A 21,619-nucleotide genomic window follows, 5' to 3' on the forward strand; every position below is an offset into this window, starting at 1 on the left:
CCATAGAACTCAGTGTTAAGGGGATTTTGATAAGAGAAGGCTTGAAGTAATGGGTTGTGACATCTATATGACCAACAGGAAACTGATATGGGACACAGAGATATTAAGTGTCTGAAAGGCTCAGTAGAAATGAAAAGAAGTAATTGATACAGAAAAATTAAGGAACATTAAATAAAAACCTGGAGTGATTCTCAACCTGTGGGGTGCAGCCCCTTTGGAGGTCAAATGACGCTTTTATGGGAGTCACCTAAGACCTTTGGGAAACACAGATACTTATTTTACATTCATAATAGCAGCAAAATTACAGTTAGGAAGTAGCAACAAAATTAATGTTATAGTTGTGGGTCACCACAACATGCAATACTGTCTTAAGAAGTTTGAGAACCAGGGGCCTATGAGAAACAATGCATCTGACATCCAAGGATGGATCTGCTGTAGAGAGATGCTGGTGGAAGTGTCAGGAAGAGCAAAGCAAAGGCGCCGTCTGTGGTACTCTGTACCACCTGCATCATCCAGAATGTTTTTAACGGTGAAGGACACAAGTGCAAGAAAACACATGCTGTGGCATTTCATGAAAAGCAGAATATCACCAGGACATAGTGGTTAAACTCTCAGCAAACAAAAATGATAATATGTGGGTTTGTCTGTGTATTACTTACTTTGATGTTTCTATGATAAAACACCATGGTCAAATAAAGATAAGAGTGGAAGGGTTTATTTTTGGCTTCTAATGACACTAGAGGATAGACTCCACCATGGTATGGAAAGCATGGCATGGCACCTGGACAACCAGCAGAGCTGTGGGCAAGGCTATAGAGCCTCAGAGCCCATCTCCAGTGATGTGTTTCCTCCAGCAAGGACCCAGCTCCGGATGGTTCCATGATCTCCCATAACATTGCCTCCAACTGGAGACCAAGTGTCTAAGTATTGTCACCTATAATGGACATTTCTCACTGAAGCCACTATGATCTGCATCAACTATAGATGGTGATTACAGGAGCAGTAGATGATGTTAATCCCTTTCAAACATGTATATTCAGAGTCCCGTGACTGCTGAATGCTAGAAATCTCAAGGATTTGTCAGGACTTGAGTGGAGGCAGCCAATGACCACATTTCCTTTGGAGCAGAATGAAATCTTATTTTCTAACAGGAGTAAAAACCTTTTACAGCAGTAAAGCATGAGCAGCCGCCAACAGCCGAGAGATCCCCGAGTTATGTCTGCAATGATTTGGAAGTTTACAAGGCTTTACAAAACAAAACGCATCCTCTCAGAAATAACACCGGGTGAGCGTGGCCTGTTTAGATGTTATCACACTTAATAGATTCTAGAAAGAAATCCCTCTGGCACTGTCAGGAATCCCATACCCAGTTTGCTGTTTATTTTTAGGAGAATATGAAGCTCAGGATAAAACATCTCCCAAAAGCAATATTCTTCAGCAGTTATAGAGTACCCTCAGCTCCTGATGCCGTCACTGAACTAAGGTGAGGACAGACGACTACACTGTTCTCTTGAGGCACAGCTGCCAGTTACCCCCTAGTCTCATTTCCTATAAAAGTTTAAGGCCTTTTGTTGGTGGTGTTGCTCTTAAAAAGCATTCCATCCCCTATGTGTTACACAGGGTTATTGGGGATGCTTTTCTTTCATTTATCCTGATAAAAATATATGTGTGTGTATATATGCATATGAACATATTATATATTATATATTATATATGTGTATTATATGTATAGGTATATAGTACACATACTATATATGCATGTGTGTGAGCACATGCATGTGTGTGTGCGCGCGCGTGTGTGTGCATGTGTGTGTGCATGTGCATGTCTGTGTGTGTCTGTGTGTGTGTGTTTGTATGCATGTGTATGCGTGTGTGTGCGTGCGTATGTGCATGTGTGTGTCTGTGTGCATGTGTGTGCAGGCATGTGTGTGTGCGCGCGCACGTGTGTGTGCATGTGTGTGTGCATGTGCATGTCTGTGTGTGTCTGTGTGTGTGTTTGTATGCATGTGTATGCGTGTGTGTGCGTGCGTATGTGCATGTGTGTGTGTGTGTGTGCATGTGTGTGCACGCATGTGTGTGTGCGCGCGTGTGTGTGTGCATGTGTGTGGGTGGGTGGGTGTGGGTGTATGTGCAAAGCTGTTTGGGGGAGTTTGAGTAGAGGTGAAGCTACCACAGCATATCTCCAGGCTTCAGCGTCTCTGACTCAGGCTCAATTGACACTGTGTTTAACTATGGTATTGTTTTGTTCCGAGCTGTCTTTCTGCTTTCTGTAACGCAGGGAAGCCTCTTAGCAGCCTCAGGGAAAAGCGATTCTTATTAGATACTTTTACCTGAGCTAAAGGTTTTGGCTTTCCTGAACTAAACATGATTGTTACTGTTTTCTCCCAACTTCATGAAGAGATGTGAAGAGGAGCACATTCTTTCTGATGGCTCCGGAACAAGCGCTGAAACAGGTCACTCGGCACTGTCAGCCTGTCAAGCCGAGGTCCAGGAGAGACCAGCTTGCATGACACTCCTGACTCCTCCTCAGCACATCACTAGGGAGCGTTTGTTCCTTGCCCTGGCTGGTGAGAACTTGTTGAAGCGCCAAGATTTCTCACTTTGCACGGAGCAACGAGTCCTAGTCGTGAGGAAGCCTCTTTCCTTGCCTGCTAGTCACACTGTCAGGAGTTCACCCGAGACCTCTCAGGGCCATGGAGTTCACACTGTGCGATAGACTAGTGTAAGCTGGACTGTTACTGCTTGCCAGCTCACCAGCTCACCCGCTTCCCGCCACCGCCAGCCTGTACTCCCTTAGTATGAGAGTCTCCACTGTACGTAAGAGCTTTCAGTTGAACTGTTTCTGTACATATGTGTTGCAACAATTAACAAGCAATCCCCAGAATGCTGGGAAATTTGGCATGAAATTCAAATATAACCTAGTGCTTAATTTACTCCTTTTAAAATAGGTCTTCTGTAACTGGAAGTAAGCATGAAGGCCTCATTGATGGCTTCTGATGGTGACGAAGAATCGCTGCAGTGTGCAGGGCTGTGAATCAGATGAGTCCTAACCTTCTCCTTACTCTGTGTGTGTATGTGTGTGTGTGTGTGTGTGTGTGTGTGTGTGTGTATGTGTGTATGTGTGTATGTGTGTGTGCATGTGTGTGTGTAAAAATATATCAAATGGTGATATCTTACAGTTACTAGATTCGTTTGAATGGGCATGAAAATTGCTGTGGCTTCTCAGATATCAGATATACAGAGAGAACGGGGAGCATACGGCACTGCCAGTATATCAAGATGTTTTAATTTTTCTGTCGCTATGACAAAAATACCCTGAAAAAAAAACCTGAAGAAGGAAGAAAGAGAGAGAGAGAAGAAGGGCGAAGGGAAAGTAGGAGGAAGGAAGGGAGGGAGGGAAGGAGAGACAGTTCAGGATACACAGTCTGTCAAGGCAGGGAAGTGGCAGCAGCAGAAGCTTGAGGCAGTGGCTGGGCACGTTTCTGCTACAGTCAGAAAGCAGAGAAAGGCAAATGACTCAGGTCACTTCCTCCTTTTTAACTATACTGTGCAGTCTCATATCATATTCCAGGGTCAAAGCCCAGGGAATGGTGCCTCCCACAGTGAAATCTCTTCCCATCTCAGTTAACCTAATTATAATTATCCCCTACAAGCATTCCCAGGAACCTGTAATTCTATATCTAATCACATTGACAATTGAGATTAGGCACCAAATAAAGCCAATGGTATCATTTAATAATAAACAGGAGTCTCAACACCCAGATCTCAAGTAAATCCTCGGTAGACCCGATAAGAGAAAACTCAATAAAAAACATTGTTTTCTTGAAATATGTGCTAGAGTGGAAAATATCTAGACTAAGGTGGTTGGGTGGGATTAAATTCTGACTCATGAATTAGCTATGTCCTTGTTGGAGAGATGTGACAATGCTCAGCCCCTAGTTGCCCACAACTGTGCACCATCTCTCTTCTTCATTTGTGGATACAACATGAAGTCTCACCCCTCATAGAAGAGCAATGAACAATGCGAAGGATATGCAATGTTTCCAAAGCTTCACGGTCAGGGATGACACTGATGGGCACTTATACTACAGTGGTCAGAGCAAGTTGCAGGAAGAAGCCTGCAAACCTGGGACATTCCTCACAGGGAGGCACAGTTGGAAGTATAGGAATGGTAGAGCCAAGACAGAGAGCAACACAGTATCTGTGCACTGAAAGTTCTCTAAATGAATTGTAGAGTCTCCTCCAATCCAAAATTACTCTATTTCGTCTCAGTGTTAGGAATAAAATAACAGATTCCAGTGTAGAAATGTTTTGACCCAAACTAGGAGTCAGATGACACAGTCTAAGAACAGACTAACTCTAGTATAAATTAGTAGTTTGTGCCTGGACAAGGCCTTCTTATTTTCACATCCTAAACTATGTAATCACCCAACTGTCTGCATTCCCCTTGCCAGAGAAATTGTTGGCAAGGAGTAGGGGCTCCAACATTTGCTGGAGACATTGGAGGGGCCCTCAGATGTGTCAAGAGCACTGGAGAGAATAGTTTTTCTTCCCCTGTGAAAAAGCCTGCACAGAGCTTTGCTTGCCCCTGTCTAGTGCTATAGGAATGAGCAGTGCGTACATCTGAACATCTCTGCACAGACCTGAGCTACTGAGCCTATGATATCCATGATTGTTCCATAATCCAGCTTGTATGTCAGACATGCAGACGCAACACATGAGGGTTTTAAAAGCTTTTAGAAAATCTCAGTTCATGTGTGGTGTGGCAATATGTTAGGCCGTTGTAGAGATGGATAAAGTAACCAACAGAGGTTTTTTTTTTTTTTTTTTTTTTACAAGAAAAGAAGAAATGTGAAAATGCATCAGAGTTTGGCACCTTTTCCACCTCTTTTCACAAGCACACCTACCCTCCCAAATTTCTCTTCTTAGAAGCTGTCTTCATTTCAAAGCAACAATATGGAGGAGCTGAAAGAGTGAGTTATTGGAGTAATCTAACTCTTCCTCCATGGTCAAGCTGGAAACAGTAAAGAGAGTGACATTCGTAGCAAGTGATTGCTGCCTCTAGCAGGCCGGGATATAGTCACCGTCTGACGAAGTATAAAACACAAGCACCACACTTGTTTTAGGAAGAATGCAATGAACTTCAACTACTTTAATAGTCACACTAACTGTAGTGAGGGCAAGTGTCCCTTGCTCATTTGCCATTCAGTCATTATAAGCTCAGCGTCACGCTCCCCAGTCCCTCGGTCAGAGTTCCAGGTGGGATCTGATTGGAAAGGTCTGTCATCATTTGACATGAGGCTGATTTGCCAGGCTAGTCCTTCAATCCCTTCCTCTAGCTGGTCCTTTCCAGCAAGGTGAATCACACAGGAGTTCGTAGGTGTGTCTGCTGTTTTGAAAGCGAGGGGTTTGCTTTTATTTTGTGTGCCCTCAAAGATCCTCTGAAGAAAACTACCAGTGGCCATTTGTATTCGAGCACCATTGTGATCCCTGCTGGCTGTGAGATGGCTTAGAGTAATCCCACTGAATCGATTCCTGCTGGCTGACCTGAGGAGTCCTCATGAGGCACTTAAGGAATCCTCATCTCAGGCTTCCTCTGCTCAGGCAAACATTTTAACTCTTCTCTGAGAAGGGAAGGTAATTCCGTGCCCTGCTGAGGGATCAGATAGAACTAAATTGTATTTTAGTAGAAAAATGCATCTTAAGGGTTTGATTAACAAGATAAAGAATGACTCTTAATTCTATGATTGCCTGGGAAGAAGATCCTGGGCATGTCAGAAAGTTGCCTGAATTAAGCGCATGGAATTTCTTCCCTTGATATTTTTTTCTTCTGTTGTCACTCAAAGTAACTGAGGTTTACTATTTCTTTTCTAAGAAATCCATTATGTTGTTTAAGTACATACAAGAATGTAGATAGAAATGTGTCCCACACCATCTTTACACATCTTCACACACACACACACACACACACACACACACGCACGCACACACACACACAGGAACAGGGCAGCAGATTGGGCTACATTAAACTCCACTTCCTCCTTCCATGGTAGCACATCATGTCACCAAAGTTCCAGGTACTGCGACGCCATCCCTTTAGGGGTTCCATTCCTAGCATGTAGGCAAATGGCAATCATGAGGAAAACTCCATGGAAGCCATGATCAAGAACCTGTGCACGTCCATGAGTGTTTTTCTAGATTCGCTTAATTGAAGTGGAAAGACCCACCACAAATGTGGGAGGTAGCCTTCCATGGGCTGGGCACTAGACTGAACAATAAGGAGAAAGCAAGCTAAGTACATTCATTTATTGCTCTCTGGTTCCTGAGTGTTGGCGTAACATAAACTAAACTGTACGTATTCCTATGACTGCCTCACCATGATGGACTGCACCTCTGGACTGTGAAACAAAATCAACTCTTTCTTAGGTTCCTCCTGTCAGCTGTTTTGTCCTAGGAACAAGACAAGTCACTAATGCACCATGGTTTTCTCTTTTAAACTTCAAACATTATTTTCTCTCTACATAAGATCCTGAATATTTTAATTACCAATGAAATGCTCTGAGTTTTCAAAGATAATTATTCTAGCTCAGGGATTCTAGGGACATGGCCTTAATCTTCATTCCTATTAAAATGCTCTTATTCTTTAGTAATAGCTTTGACAATGTTGCTAGCTTTGGGCAAGGACTAAGATAATCTATTTAAAGGATGGGAGTCAGATACAAAGAAATTAAGGAATTCTTGCTAAATTTAGCACAGTCGTGAGAAGGTTTGTTTGTTTGTTTGTTTGTTTGTTTGTTTGTTTAGATTTTGATCATGAAGTGAGACTTTCTGAGGTTGGGAGTGTGTCTCTGGGGTAGTGCTCTTGCACAGCATGCAGAAGACCCGAGCTTCCTCCCTAATGCTGCTTTTCGCACCAAAGAAACAGCATTTCCTTCCTCAAACACAGTCACAGAACCCAAACAAGCAAATAAACAGAATGGTTGTTTATCTTTCAGGCTTTGTAAAAAAAAAAAAAAAAAAGTACAGGAAATTAAAAATATGAAAACCCAGGCCTGAATTGCTTCTTTTGGTTTTAAAACAAATTATTTCCTTAAGGTCATAGGCTGCTTCCCTTGGCCTTCCACTTTAGTTTGCAGTGTAAACGTTATTCAAGATTAGCTGCACGATATCAAAAGTACAATCTCTAATAGTTTTCAGGCTCCTGGAACTGCACTGTGTGTTCTCTTTGAAATGCATTTAGGAATTTATGGAAGCCTGTGCTTTGCACTAGCCAAGGTTTGTTTGTTTTATATAAGAAGATTTCCTGCAAATGAGAGTTCAGCCGAGATCAAAGTCAGGAGTTGCCTGAGGTTCAGACAGCTGAGGAGCTTCTCAGTGACCAGGCTTCTTCTTCAAACCAGGACAGCATCCTGTCTCCCTGTTTCCTTCCATCTTAAAGCTACTGGAGACATGAGAACAAGACCTCACACTGTCCTGGAGGTAAAGTCTGTACTCTAAAATGGCAGCCATTACTACAGAATGGTTACCCAGACACCCCTTCCCCCACCAAAAGAAAAATAGATGCTTTTCTCATACAGTATATTCTGATTACATTTTCCTCTCTTTCTACTCCCCCAAGTTCTAGCCCACCTCCCCTCCCATCCAGAACCACTCAGTTTCTGATTAGAAAATAGCAGGCTTCGAAGAGGTAAGAGCAAAATATAACAATATAAAATATAAGAAGATAAAACAAAAACCATCACATCAAAATTGGACAAGACCAGCCAAAAGAAAAATTTAAAAAGCCCCAAGAGAAGGCACAAAATTCAAAGACCTGTTTTTTGCACACTCAGGAGTCCTATGAATCTAAGATGAAAACTAGAATATATTCACAGAGGACTTGGTGCAGACCTGCACAGGCCCTGTGCATGCTGCTTCAGTCTCTGTGAGTTCGTGTGAGCTTTGCTAAACTGATTTAGGGGAAATTGTTCTCCTGGTGCCCTCCATCCCCTCTGGCTTTCCCATTCTTTCTGCCTCCTATTCCATGAGGTTCCCTGAGCTTTGAGTGCAAGGATTTGAGGGTGTGTGTTCCAAGGTCACTCTGTCTGCTTAGGTCTTGGCTGTATTTTTTCCTATCTGCTGCAGGAGGAAGCTTCTATGATGGTGGCTGAGGACGTTGCTGGTCTATGAGTAATAGCAGAATAGCATTAGGAATGATTAGGAGTTGTTTTCACCACCTTCTTCTTCCTCCTCTTCTTCTTCTTCTTCTTCTTCTTCTTCTTCTTCTTCTTCTTCTTCTTCTTCTTCCTCTTCTTCTTCCTCTTCTTCTTCTTCTTCTTCTTCTTCTTCTTCTTCTTCTTCTTCTTCTTCTTCTTCTTCTTCTAGATCAGTAGCACTCAGTTTTTCCCTGGGTCTCTGGCCTTTCTAGTCTCTGGTTCTTGCTCACCCAAGCATTGGTATGTTATCCATCTCCTGGAGTGGCCTAAATTCAAATCTGACTTTTTTGTGTTGCCATTGCCCACGCATATCTTGCAGGCAGGACAGCACTGTAGATCAAAGGGTTTGTGGCTGGGTTGGTGTTTATCTTTCATTTTTTTTTTTTTTTTTTTTGGAAGCCTGCAGGGCACCTTCCTGTACCAAGAACATTAGAACATGGGGTGAAGGCTCCATATAGGCAGCTCAGCGTTTCCACGTTCAGCGAGTTGTGTGGCTGTTGTCTTCAGCAGCTGAGGTTTTCTGTCAGTTTGTGGAAAGTAACCTATTGTCTTGACAACAGCCTGGGTTGTTTGGGAATTTCTGCGGGGCCCCTTTGACCAACAACTGAATACAATGTGATCAGTCCTGGCACTAGAAGCTTCATGTAGTGACAAAAGATAGAGAGACGGGACTCCATCTCCCCCACCATTTGAAGACTTCTTTAGAATCACCTTTATGTATTTCAGAAGTTTTCACCTGCACTAGCTTTCCATAACTTTTCTCAAATGCCCCTCAATTCTAGTTGTCTCTACCAGAATTTCCTTCCTCAACCCCACCTCCAGTAGAGCCCAGTCCTGATCCTCCCATCCCTAGTCCCACCACAGTCTGAGCCCACCTATAAGATCTATTCTATTTTCTTCTCCCAGGGATATCTATGTGTACCCTGTCCCTTCCTCTGTATCTAACCTCTCTGGATATGCAAATATTGCTTGGTTATCATTTACTTGTCAGCTGATGTCCACATATAACCAAGGACATGCCATATGTGTCTTCCTGGGTCTGGATTACTTCATGGTTTTTTCAAGCTCCACTCATTTGCCTGCACATTTTATGACAGCATTTCTTAACCGTTTAGTAATACTCTATGGTGTAAATGTAACATATTTTATTTATCCATTCTTCTGTCGAAGAACAGAACAGGTTGATTCCAATTTCTGGCTATTGTAAAGAGCGCAGCAATGAACATGTTTGAGCATTTCTGGCTTCTTTATCAAAAATCGGCTGTTCGTAGGTGTGTGGGTTTATGTTGAGACTTCAATTCAATTCCATTGATCAGCATCTTTTTGTCTATGCCAGTATCATGCTGTTTTTATTACTATAGCTCTCTTGGACAACTTGGAATTAGAGGTGCTAATGCCTGCAGCAGTTCTTTTATTATTTAGGATTGTTTTAGCTATCCTCAGAGATTTGGTTTTGTTTTATTTTGTTTTGTTTTGTTTTGTTTTGTTTTTGTTTTGTCTTGTTTTCTGTGAAGCTGAGAATTGGCTTTTCAAGATCTGTGAAGAATTGTGCTAAAATTTTGATGGCAGTTGCATTGAACCTGTAGATTGCTTTTGGTAAGATGGCTGTTTTTATTATGTTGATCATACTGATCCTTGAGCAAAGGAGATCTTTCCATCTTCTGGTATCTTCAATTTCTTTCTTCAACAACTTGAAGTTCAAAGACATACAAGTCTTTCACTTGCTTGATTAGAGTTACCCTGTGGGTTTTTTTTTTTGTTTTTTACATTTTTATTTTATGTGTATGAGTAGTTTCTTCACAGGTATGTCTGTGTGCCCCTTGCATAAGTGGTACCCACAGAAGCCAAACAAGAGTATAAAATTTCTGTAACTTAAGTTACAGACAGGTGTGAACCACCATGATGGTGCTAGGAGTGCAGCTCCTCTGTGCTCCAGAAGAGCTGCTAGTGCTCACAACAGGTTGACCATCTCTGTCGCCTTTTAGTGGTTTATCTTAATAGAAAAGTTTCTTTGCTGATTTTTTTGGTACCTAGCTTCTCAGCAACACATCATAGTAAGATCTCCAATATCATTTCCTTGGTGTAATCTAAGTGTTCTCTAATTATTTGTTTGGGGGAGGAAAAAAACATGACAGAAACAATTACCAACATTGTATTTTTTGAAAATTTTTTGGTTTGCAGTTTTCCACATTAAAAGTTCTATCATGTGGTAAGTGCATGCATTAATGAACTCTCCTGAAAATCCATCTCTTCTCTCCAGAATCATTATGTTTTCAAGTCATGTGCCAAATCAGGTTGTCTTTTTTTTTTTAACTTTACTGATTTAGGTAGATACTTCACTTTGTGTCTACAAGCACACCAGGATTATAACTAGATTTCACATATTACTTTCATCACCTCCTAAAGTGGGACTTCTAGGACCTGCCAGCAATTTAAATAAAGACTTGGAGACTTATTACTATTTAAAAGCTTACACCTGTAGATGGGCATAATCTCAGCTAGTTCATCTACAGTAACCAGAATAATCTGCCCTGTGGCCGGCTTCACTGCTCTCTCCTGTGCAGTCTGGAGAATCTCCTGAGTCAGCTTTCTTCTCTGCAGGGAAGTTCCACTCTCCCTTCCTGCCTCAGCTCTTTGCCTGCAGATCTGCATTAAACCAATCAGCAAGAGAGGAAGGTGAATGTTTACAAATCACGAGGCCAGTGATGGGCCATAAGAATAACAATACACAGAGACACCTTTCACAATGTACCCCAACAGATTCCTCCAAATTAGTGATTTCAGGTTCTTATAACTCTAAGAATCATATTTTGTTAAATTCCAGAGGAAAATTGTGATTTTCTACCTCTCAAAGGCACTATTTGACTCTTGTTAATTATTTACTCGGGGCTTTTATTTTTTAATATATTTTATTAATTTATTCATATTACATCTCAATTGTTATCCCATCCCTTGATTCCTCCCATTCCTCCCTCCCTCCCATTTTCCCATTACTCCCTTCCCCTATGACTGTGACTGAGGGGCACCTTTTCCCCCTGTATATGCTCATAGGGTATCAAGTCTCTTCTTGGTAGCCTGCTATCCTTTCCCTGAGTGCCACAAGGCCTCCCCATCCAGGGGACGTGGTCAAATATGGGGCACCAGAGTTTGTGTAAAAGTCAGACCCACTCTCCACTCAACTGTGAAGAATGTCCTATCCATTGGGTAGATCTGGGTAGGGGTTCGAAGTTTTCTGCATGTCCTTGGCTGGTGCCATAGTTTGAGCAGGACCCCTGGGTACTCTGGGGTTTTAATATGCTTCTATTGAATGTCTTTGGCTCAGGGATGGAAAGGTGAATCAACAGTTAAGAGTGCTTGATGCTTTTGCAGTGGACCTCAGTTTGTTCCTGGAACCCATGGTAGGTGGTTTGCAACCATCTGTCACTTCAGCTCTAGGCGCTCTGACACCCTCTTCTGGTCCCTGAGGGCACCTGTACACATGGCCATATACACACAGAGATACAGATACATAAATAAAAATAAATTGAATCTTTAAAAGCTCTTGCCAGTAACAGCTGACCTTTCTTCCTATATTTATTTTAGAAGCAGCTCATTGATGACTCAAAGTGTGATCCCACAAAGCATGCCTGTTGGGTGAGAGATTGACTGTTTTTGTGTGTTTAACATTTGATTTATCTCACCCCAGGAGACATTGCTGCATTGCCATTTCTGCATGTAGAGTTTTGACTTCAGGACAGAAACTCAAGTGCTGAAGAACCAAAGGCTTTGTTCTAAAAAAAAAAAAAAAAAAAAAAAAAAAATCCACCATTTTCAGGGCCTAAGTAGTGAGGAGTAGACTGAGTAAAAGCTGTCCAACTTTAATGGCTGCTCTTTACTACCCCCCATTTCCCTCACTCCCTCCCTCTGTGTGAGTGTGTGCATGATGTCCAGGTATTTTTGGAAATGTATGGGCATGGGTGTGTAGGGGAGGGGGGTGTTCATAAGCATGTGTACATGTTGGGTTACAGCCGATTTTCAGGACATGGTTTATCTTGCATCAAGTAGAGTTCATTGTGCTCCGTTCTAGAATCCTTTAGTTCTCTTCTTTACAAAATAGACTATTTAGTAATTGGTGAGTGCTACTTTTCATTAGAAGGCCATAATCTTCCAACAGGAAATCCAGGAAATGACACTCTTCAGAACATGATTTAATAGCAGATAAGACTTTAAGAATAAATTATCACTCATATTCCAATCAATATTTTTTTCAATGCAGTATTAAAATTTTATCATTTTAAAGAGCCCAGATCATGCAGGACAAAGAAACCTCTGTCTCAAAAAAAAAAAAAAAAAAAAAAAAACCAAAAAAAATTTATTTTCTTATTAAAATTAGATTTTTGTTACGAAAATTTTGTAACATATAAAAAAAAGAAGAAAACAAACCCATCTACTTACTTACTGCTCAGGATTAACTAATATCAGTATCTTTGTGAATATATGTCTTACTTCCACTTCATTCAGATACCTGTACATTTTTCTATATTGTCTTTGAATCAATTATTTCATTTTATTTTAAAGATATCAATTATCTGTTACATCTGTCACATGTGTGTTTAGCAGAGTTTACCCTTATGTTTGTATTTTTGTTTTGATATCTTTTGGATTCATACATTTTCTACAGGCACATTGTATAGGTCTCTCTGTTTTTTAAGTTTGGCTTTTGTGCTTAGAAATAGTGCTTCCGTGTCCAGTGAGAAGGTGTCTATATGCAAGCCTGATAACTTTAGTTCAGTCCCTGATGTCTACATGGTGACCACAGTACATGCACCCATACACATGTGTGTGCACACACTCACGCACATACACACATGTACATACTCATGCACACACATACTCTGCACACATATATACAAATACTAACATTCACTCAGAGACAATAATAAATGTAACTATACATTTTCAAAAGAAATACTGCTTCCTCACTGCACTGGTATCAAATATTTATCTGTACTTTCATGTAAAGCATTGATTTAATTTCTATAAGCCTCCACCACATTCTTTCTCACATAAATCAATTTCTGTTTACTGTGCTATTTAAAAACTGAGGATCAGAGACTCATGCATGTTTTTTAAACTAACCCAAAGACTGAATGGCAGACAGTGAGGGAGTGAGTATCACTTGAACATGCCAAATAAACCTGAGGATATGAGCTAAGAAAAGAATTATATTAAATGTTAAGAAGTATTATTATTATTATTATTATTATTATTATTATTATTATTATTATTATTATTATACAAATGGATGAAGATTGCAATGCCATTGTTATAAAGTAATTTATAGTAATATATAGTAATATTTGAGCTGACAAGAATGTCATCACAGAGACAGAAGGTACTTGAGCTCTAAGTCTGAAGCTTGGATGGGAGGTGCTGGATGATTCATTCAGCTGTCTAGGCTCCAGTTTTTCATCTCTCTAGAGACGTCATTTTCCTCCAATGTCCATAACATAGATGTCCAAAGTGTATATGAAGGTACACATCACACCAAATTGTTGAGATCCCCAGCACAGTTGTGGAAACAGAGTAAGCAAGCTATGGGCTTCCTCCCCTCTGTGTTGGATACTGCAGCTCTGAGCAGAAGGTAAAGAAGAGATCTGAATATACACCAGATTCCTGGAGATAAGAAATAGTTATCTCGGGGCTGGAGAGATGGCTCAGAGGGTAAGAACACTGGTTGTTCTTCCAAAGGTCCTGAGTTCAATTCCCAGCAACCACATAGTAGCTCACAATCATCTATAACGAAATCTGGTGCCCTCTTCTGGCCTGCAGACAGAATACTATATAAATAATAAATAAATAAAATCTTTAAACCAGGAGTGGTGGCTCACGCCTGTAATCCCAGCACTCAGGAGGCAGAGGCAGGAGGATCACTGTGAATTCGAGACCAGCCTGGTCTACAAAGTGAGTCCAGGACAGTCAAGGGTACACAGAGAGACCCTGCCTCAAAAAAACAAAACAAACAAACAAACAAAAACAAACAACAACAAAAAGAAATAGTTATCTCTGCCGACCACAGAACATGGCTGCTAAAGTTGTCTAAGTGTGTTTTTACAAGGAGCAGAAATATGCTCTTTAGACACTAGACTCTTGACACATTTCAAATGGTTACTCACTGTTTGTTCTATTTTAGCGTCACTTCAAGTGGTGTTGAGGTCACTGCTCTGCTAAGAGCACTCATAAAAAGGAAAGTGTCTCTTCTGAGCCTACAGCTTAAAAACAAGCCATCTAAACTACTCATGATGGTATTTAAGTCATAGAATATAGGTACTCACCAGTCAGAGTGCACTCTGCCCGTTTTCTGCTCATCAGTCCTAAATACACTAGAAGCAGAAATATGTCCTGAAAACACAGCTAGACATTTGAGGTTGAGTAGAAAATAAAAGAATATAGTCTCTGCCATTCTAGTTAATTAAGTCATCAGCAAAGAAATGGGTGATCAATCATTTCAGACATTCATAACAAGTTTGATGAAATTAAATGAGTTTGAGGGCAGTCCAAGAGTGACCTACAGTGAGGATATCTTCATCAAGATGCTCAAAGCTATTCTCTACAGATCTGATGCTTTAGCAGACAGCTAACTGGTGAGGAGCCAGCTCCAGTAACATCACAAGGAACTGCTGCCAGGCAGACAAATCAGCATCCGATTAAATGGAAGAGAAGCTTGAGGCTATGTGAAGGGCCCTAGGAAGGTCATTCATTCATTGTTGACATAATGGAGGCAGAGAGAAACAGACACACAAGCAAGGAGGTCTTACAGGCAGATGGACACAGGTACCACCTGCCATGGTAAACAGCCAGTGAGTAGTGTTAGTAAAGGATTGGAGTGGTCCCATGCAACCCCAGCATCTTGCTTGTTGATACAGAACATGCATACTCAAGCAGTAGTGTTGGGTGGTCTAGAGGCTTGCATCTTGGAGGTGGCAGAGTATGTTAGTCCAGGAGATGAACAATGAACATACAGGAGGTATATCTACAAATTATATTATATTTCACACACACACACACCTACACACACACACACACACACACACACACACACACACACACACACACACACACCTTTACTTAGGCCAAGATTCTTCTTTCAGAGTTAAGAACTCAGAAACTCAGTGTATGACTTTCTTAAAGGATGCTGTTCCCTTTTATAAGTTCCTTTTAAATATGTCACTTACAAATGATGGTAAAATTAACATAGAACTTGGCTTCTCCTAAATGTCTCATTCATGTGACGAAGAGAAGATGAAGTTGCATTTTATCTCGAATGTAATGAATTCTTTTATCATTTGTTCCTACTAAAGTTTCTGTAACTCAGAAATGAATAAGCTCAAAATTTTTTGTGTAACATTTGTCCAGGTATGTTGGGGACAGGCTACATGGCCAGTGTTGAGCCATCTTGTCAGAACCTAGGTTCCTATTTCTCCAGAAGTCTGCCATTCACCAGAAACTAGCTGACCTTGTCGTAGGTCGGCAGTTAGACACCTGTTGTGGTTTATTGAGGGGGTTGGTCATTCCAGACCCCCAAGCTACTCCTTTTCCGGTGAGACTACTGATAAGATCAGATTAAAGGCCAGCTGCTTGTAAGCAGCAGTTCCGGGAGCTTTTTCCTGACTAACCAGATCCTTCACGACTTTCCTGGAATTTCTCTCCTTCAATTATAGCAGCTGTAAAGGTAGATACCTACCTGCTGGAGCATTCCAGAGTTAGGTATCCATAGCAACCCTTGCTTACGCAAATACCCATGCCTCTGTGCCTATATAAACTCTGTGAAAACTTTTAATAAACAGGGTTTGATCAGAATGCAGATTTGCCCCTTTCTTCGTGTCTAGTGTTCTGTCTCTATACAGGAAAAATTTCCTCCCGGGCGTTAGTCGAACCCCGGACAGGTACTTATACCTAGGTACTTACTTTGAAAAGGCCTCTTACATATTTTCCATAGTCTCTCTGCTTCTCCCCCCCCCCCCATCCTCTCTTTGTCTCTCTCTGTCTTTCTCTCTGTCTCTGTCTCTCTGTCTCTATCTCTCTGTCTCTGTCTCTTTTTCTGTGTGTGCACATGTCCCTTTCTGTACAGTGTGGGTGTGCATGTGTGTGCAAGTGTGTGTGGGTTGCTTGTGTGTCCATGTGTGTGTGTGTGTGTGTGTCTGTCTGTCTGTCTGTCTGTCTGTCTGTGTAGTTGAGCAAGTGCTACATTCCTTAAGCCATATATACTGACAGGAGAGTGCTCTCCACAGCTTCCTCTTATGGCTGTAGTTGCACCAAAAAGTGTCTATGTCCTGGAGTCGGTCGTGTGTGTCCCTGAGATTGGGTTATATACAACCCATTTGTTATTTACAAATTGTTAATGATGAGGAAATTGGGCCATAAAATTCTAGAACTATTTCTAGTTCTGAGATTTTAAAGGAGCCTTTCTTGATGTCATGTTGTTTATTTCATCAGTCATTTGATTTTGTTTCCCTCCTTGTGTGGAAAGTTCTCAATTTATGTCTCAAGATCCATTGTCTACAGGAAACTTCCCCTGACTACTTTTACATGTATATTCTGTGAGTCCCTCAAACACACCATGTTTAGCATGACTCATTCACCCTCTGTAGGAAGTAATCTACTTGCCATGCAAGATTCCAGTCAAAACTCTTCTTTCCATATGAAGATGTCCTCACCCCACCTCCTCCTCAGGGATGGGCTGCCGCCATGTTAAGTGAGCAGACTGGTATCAGAGACCTCAGATGAGTTTAATGATTTCAAACTCCTTGAGGGATAAGATGGTGTGACTCAGCTTCACTTTAGAGATTACACTCTGACACAGTAGGTAATCAGCAAATGTTACATGAACAGCTAACATAGAAAGAACTGCATGATCTGCAAATTGATTGTGGCATTATCTTAGCTGGTACTGTGGTTTGGATATGGCCTGAGTGTGAGCCCAACAGCTCATGTGTTGGGCAGCTTGTTTTCTGGGGACAACATTAAGGCCACCTGGGGATTAATTAATGCAGTTCTCCAGCCTCTGGGCTTCCTGTTTCAAGGTGTCATCTCTCCCATTCACACAGACTATTGCTCTATTGTCATCTGCCTTTAGGCCCTTGGCAAAGGCCTAATAAACAGGGCTGCCCAAATTTGGGACCTTTCAGTATCCAAACTCTTGGCTAAATAATTCTTGTTTCTTCGTTAAGGACTCAGTTTCAGGTAGTAGCTATAGTAATGAAAAACAAGCTCACAAACCTGGAAGTCTGTTCTTTCACAAAACCCCTTGCCTCTCTCCCAGTGCCACCTGTTACTCTACTTCCAAAAGGTTCTACTTCCAAAACCCCAACTGTCACTTGTTTTGGATGTGTCATTCTACTGAGTGTCCTTTTTGTTCCCTATATGCACAGATCATATATTTGCTCTTTCTTTCTTTCTATTCACGGATGTTGGATTAAAATAATGATCAATAGCCAGTTGCCTTCTACTACCTCCTGTATAATTCAGTTCTCTCTAGGTGAACAACTGACATTTCCTTCAAGGTCAACATTGATACATAAACTAATGTCATCATCACCAGTCTAAAGATGCACTTTCAGACCCTCTTGTTGCAAACAAAATTAGATCTGATTCTCAGTTGTCATTCAGTAAGCATACTGATGTAAATAAGCTTTCAGACCCAAGTCACTGAATGTGTCTTATGATCACCACAAAATGCCTCAAACGCAACTCAGACTTGAAGAGATTACTTGATGTTTTGTTTTTAGCAGATACAAGAATGTTCCTGTGACATACAGGTAGGCTCAGCTCTTCTTCTCAGTGTGTGTGTGTGCATGCATGTGTGTGTGTATGCATGCTCATGTGTGTGTGTCCACGCTCACTCATGTGTGTGTGTTTGTGTGTGTGTGTGTGTGTGTGTGTGTGTGTGTGTGTGTGTGTGTGTGTGTGTGTGTGTAATTTACTGGTGCTGGAGTAATTAATGTAAAAGTAGCATACAAACAGAATATATGTTTGCCTTTTGGGAGAATTCTTTCGCTGAGGGCAGTTGCTATCACATATCCTTTTAGGCTTGTCGTAGAAAATGTTCTTAGGCTGCTCTGCACTGTCGGCCTGCTGTCAGCCCCTCAGTCATGGTCTTCTCAATGCTATTCTTCCTGACTTTTGTTAATGGAGTATGGGACAGCCTTTAGAAGTTAATCTTTGAAAAGATCATTGATGTTGAGCACTGGCTCAGCAGGAAGGATTGAACTTGATTTAAAACCTAGTTAAAACCAAATGTGTATCAATAATGACAACAATTATTCTTTCTCTGTATTAAGCACTTATTAAATGCCAGTTATAATTGCATAATTACTATGTTCAATTCTTGAAACAGCTCTGCTATTTAAACATTCCAGCTCATTACAGATGAAGAAGAGAAGAAGCAGAGGCTGAGAAGGTCGCCCACCCGAGGCCACACACCAGCAGATGCCAAGTTAAACTTTCTTTCTGTACATTTTCTATTTCACCCATGTTTGCCAGACAATGTTAACACAGTTGTCCATGTTTGAAATGAGAGGGGTTCTTGTGGAGATGTGTCGTAGAAACTGTGACCTTTTCATGAGAATGTAGCCCAGTTCCTGTTGTCCATTACTTGGGGGATTCAAAAGGCTGAGTTGCTGCAACCGCGGCCATAGTGCATTGAACAGAGGAGTGACTGACTCACGGATGTCTCTTTACCTTCCAGGAAGATTTCCAACCTGAAGCAGCCTCAGAGACCAACTGGGAATCAGTCACAAGCTCTATCTCTGTGAGTAATTTATTATTCTGTTGTCAGTGAATAGAACTGCTGTATGCTGAGGTCAACCTCAGAGGGACCTCATCTGCATTAAGAACACTGGCTTGACAACAAGACAAAGCTCAGGCAGTTTGAGTTCCTCTGTTTCTCTCAGAAACACCCCTTGTTGGCTCCTTTTAACATTTACATCTTCAAGGGTCTTTCCAAGCTGGGAAAATCTCAATGTTTACAGTAAGATGACGTAAGTGAAAATCAGCCATGCACAGTGTTCTGATTAGCACATCGTACCCTGCAGCAGTAAAACGGTTCACATCTCGTTTTCTCCAAATTTCCTGTCACTTTATCTGCTCTGCATGCAAAGAGCAGATCTTGCCTTCACCAACCCTGCATGTAGAACTTTTGCAGTAATAAAACAGAAGATAAAGTCAAGCTCTCTGAGCCAGGTCCAAGCATGAGTGGCTGTGGTTCTAACATGGGGTCATGTGGCTGAGTCAGTGTTCCTGTGTTTAAGCCAATGCTATTTTTTTCTCACTGGAGGAATGTTTTTAATTCTTTCTATGGCACAGCTTCAACAAGTCTGGATTCTGTGCCTCTTGACATCCCCCCAGTGTGGATGATCAGTTTACATTCGCACCCTTTGCCCCAAGGCTCAGGGATCATTGAAAAAGAGCAAGTAAAAAGACGGTAAGAGCAGTAGTGGACATCAGCAGAAAAACATTATCTTCCAGCCATGCAGAGATGGTTACAACATGACCTCACACCATCTGTGATGCATGCACAAGACTTGCATTAGATCAAGGCTTAGAAAACCCCACCATGCTTGGGGAGGCTCATGTAGTCTCTCCCTAGCTGAGGAGCAATAGATGGCTTCTGTAGAGTCAGGAGTCAGGAACGAGGCCACTGAGAAGCTAACCATAGAGGCAGTTGCTCTATATCTGAGAATATACATGCAGCAATAAGTGTACTGAGCTGGTGTTTTGTTTTGGTTTTGCTTTTTTATTTTTTTATTATTTATTTATTTATTTTTTGAGACAGGGTTTCTCTGTGTAGCCTTGGCTGTCCTGGACTAACTTTGTAGACCAGGCTGGCCTCGAACTCACAGCGATCCGCCTGCCTCTGCCTCCTGAGTGCTGGGATTAAAGGAGTGAGCCTCCACCACCCGGCTGCTTTTGCCCATGAAACTGGGAGTTAAAGTGTTGAGGAATTAGAGAAGGAAGAGGATAAACTATCTTTATAAATATATCATGGACGCTCAGTGAGACCATATTATATACATATATGGAACCATCAAAAAGTTAAAACAAGTAGTGCACTAGGGACTAGGTAGAAAAAGAGTGCTGAGGGTCTCGTGGCTACGGTCCGTGCTTCACACTGTCTGTGCTTAGCTCATTGTCAGCAAGCTCTGTCAGGTGAACGACATCCAAATGAGTCAGACAAGCCCTGAGACATTCCTGAGGCTGACAGGGCAGTCATCACCCTGTGGCTAATGACACAATACGCACGAGGGCTGAGGGCTGAAGGTCAGCTTCTTGTCCATCTTACTCCCGGTGGTGAGTCCTATTATTTCTGAGCTAAGTCAGAGGCAAACAGTTTGAATGGCCTTTACATAATTAAGCATCATCCGAGCTTTTAAGCCAGAGGACTATTTGGCAATGCCCAGCCCTGGTCCATGTTTACTGGGAACTTGTGGTTTGAGTTCTGAGGTTTGAGCCATAAAAGAAGAACATGCAAATCAAGTGTTCTGCTTGTTGTTTCAAGTAGTTTTTCATTAGCCTACAGAGAGAATGCATTTCAGTGAGATATACTATAAATACTTTGTATGCTTTGCTCCCATTCACCTCCATGGCTCTCTTTCATCATCCACCTTTGTGTCCCCCTGCCTCTCCCAAAGCTGTAGTTGTTAAGATCTCTTCAGAGTAAAATCCCTAGACCAACAATCAACTTCTAATTTTAAAAGTAGCTTATAGATTTTTTTATGCAGTACACACGCTTTTCTGATACTTTTTAAAAAAGATTTATTTATTTAGTATACAGTATTCTGCCTGCATGTACCACCTACAGGCCAGAAGAGAGCCCCAGATTTCATCTTAGATGGTTGTGAGCCATCATGTGGTTGCTGGCAATTGAACTCAGGACCTTTGGAAGAACAGGCAGTGCTCTTAACCTCTGAGCCATCTCTCCAGCCCCCTTTTGTGATACTTTTAATTTAATTTAAAATTAACATTCTAATTTATCTTTATAAACATATGACAAAAGTTCAGTAACACAAAATGCATGGTGCAACTGAAGGAGGGACACATAAGAGGCTGTCTTTCAAAAAATTTGTAAATACTTCAGAAACAAATATTCTTGTCAGCTTATTAGCTTACTTAATGACACATAAGTGTGTCCTTAGTTATCATCCTGTGTCTACCAACTGCCCTAAATGCAACCTGTAAAACAACCACGAACCTCATGCAGAAAGACATGTTTGAATTTTACCTGTGGTTTGAATTTTCCCTCCAGCTTAATGTTAGAGAAAATTGTACTGCCTCGCCTCTCCCCAAATTCCATTCCAGGGACCAAGAGACCCTTAAGAGCTTGTTCTTGTAGTAATGTCTGGGTACACAGTGACACTCCAGACATTATTGAGAGCCATGTGATAATA

At 41.4% G+C, this 21,619-nt stretch overlaps 1 protein-coding gene across 1 annotated transcript in view; it reads left to right on the forward strand.

The window, feature by feature from the left end:
* Positions 1 to 21,619, forward strand: part of Pdgfd (platelet derived growth factor D) — a 224,739-nt gene that overhangs the window by 177,437 nt on the left and 25,683 nt on the right. Inside the window, exon 4 of the mRNA XM_051155883.1 lies at positions 18,922 to 18,984. Within this exon, the coding sequence (XP_051011840.1) occupies positions 18,922 to 18,984 (63 nt within the window). The remainder of the gene's footprint in view (positions 1 to 18,921; positions 18,985 to 21,619) is intronic.

Source organism: Acomys russatus, chromosome 14 (assembly GCF_903995435.1).
Source record: "Acomys russatus chromosome 14, mAcoRus1.1, whole genome shotgun sequence".
Classification (NCBI taxonomy): domain Eukaryota; kingdom Metazoa; phylum Chordata; class Mammalia; order Rodentia; family Muridae; genus Acomys; species Acomys russatus.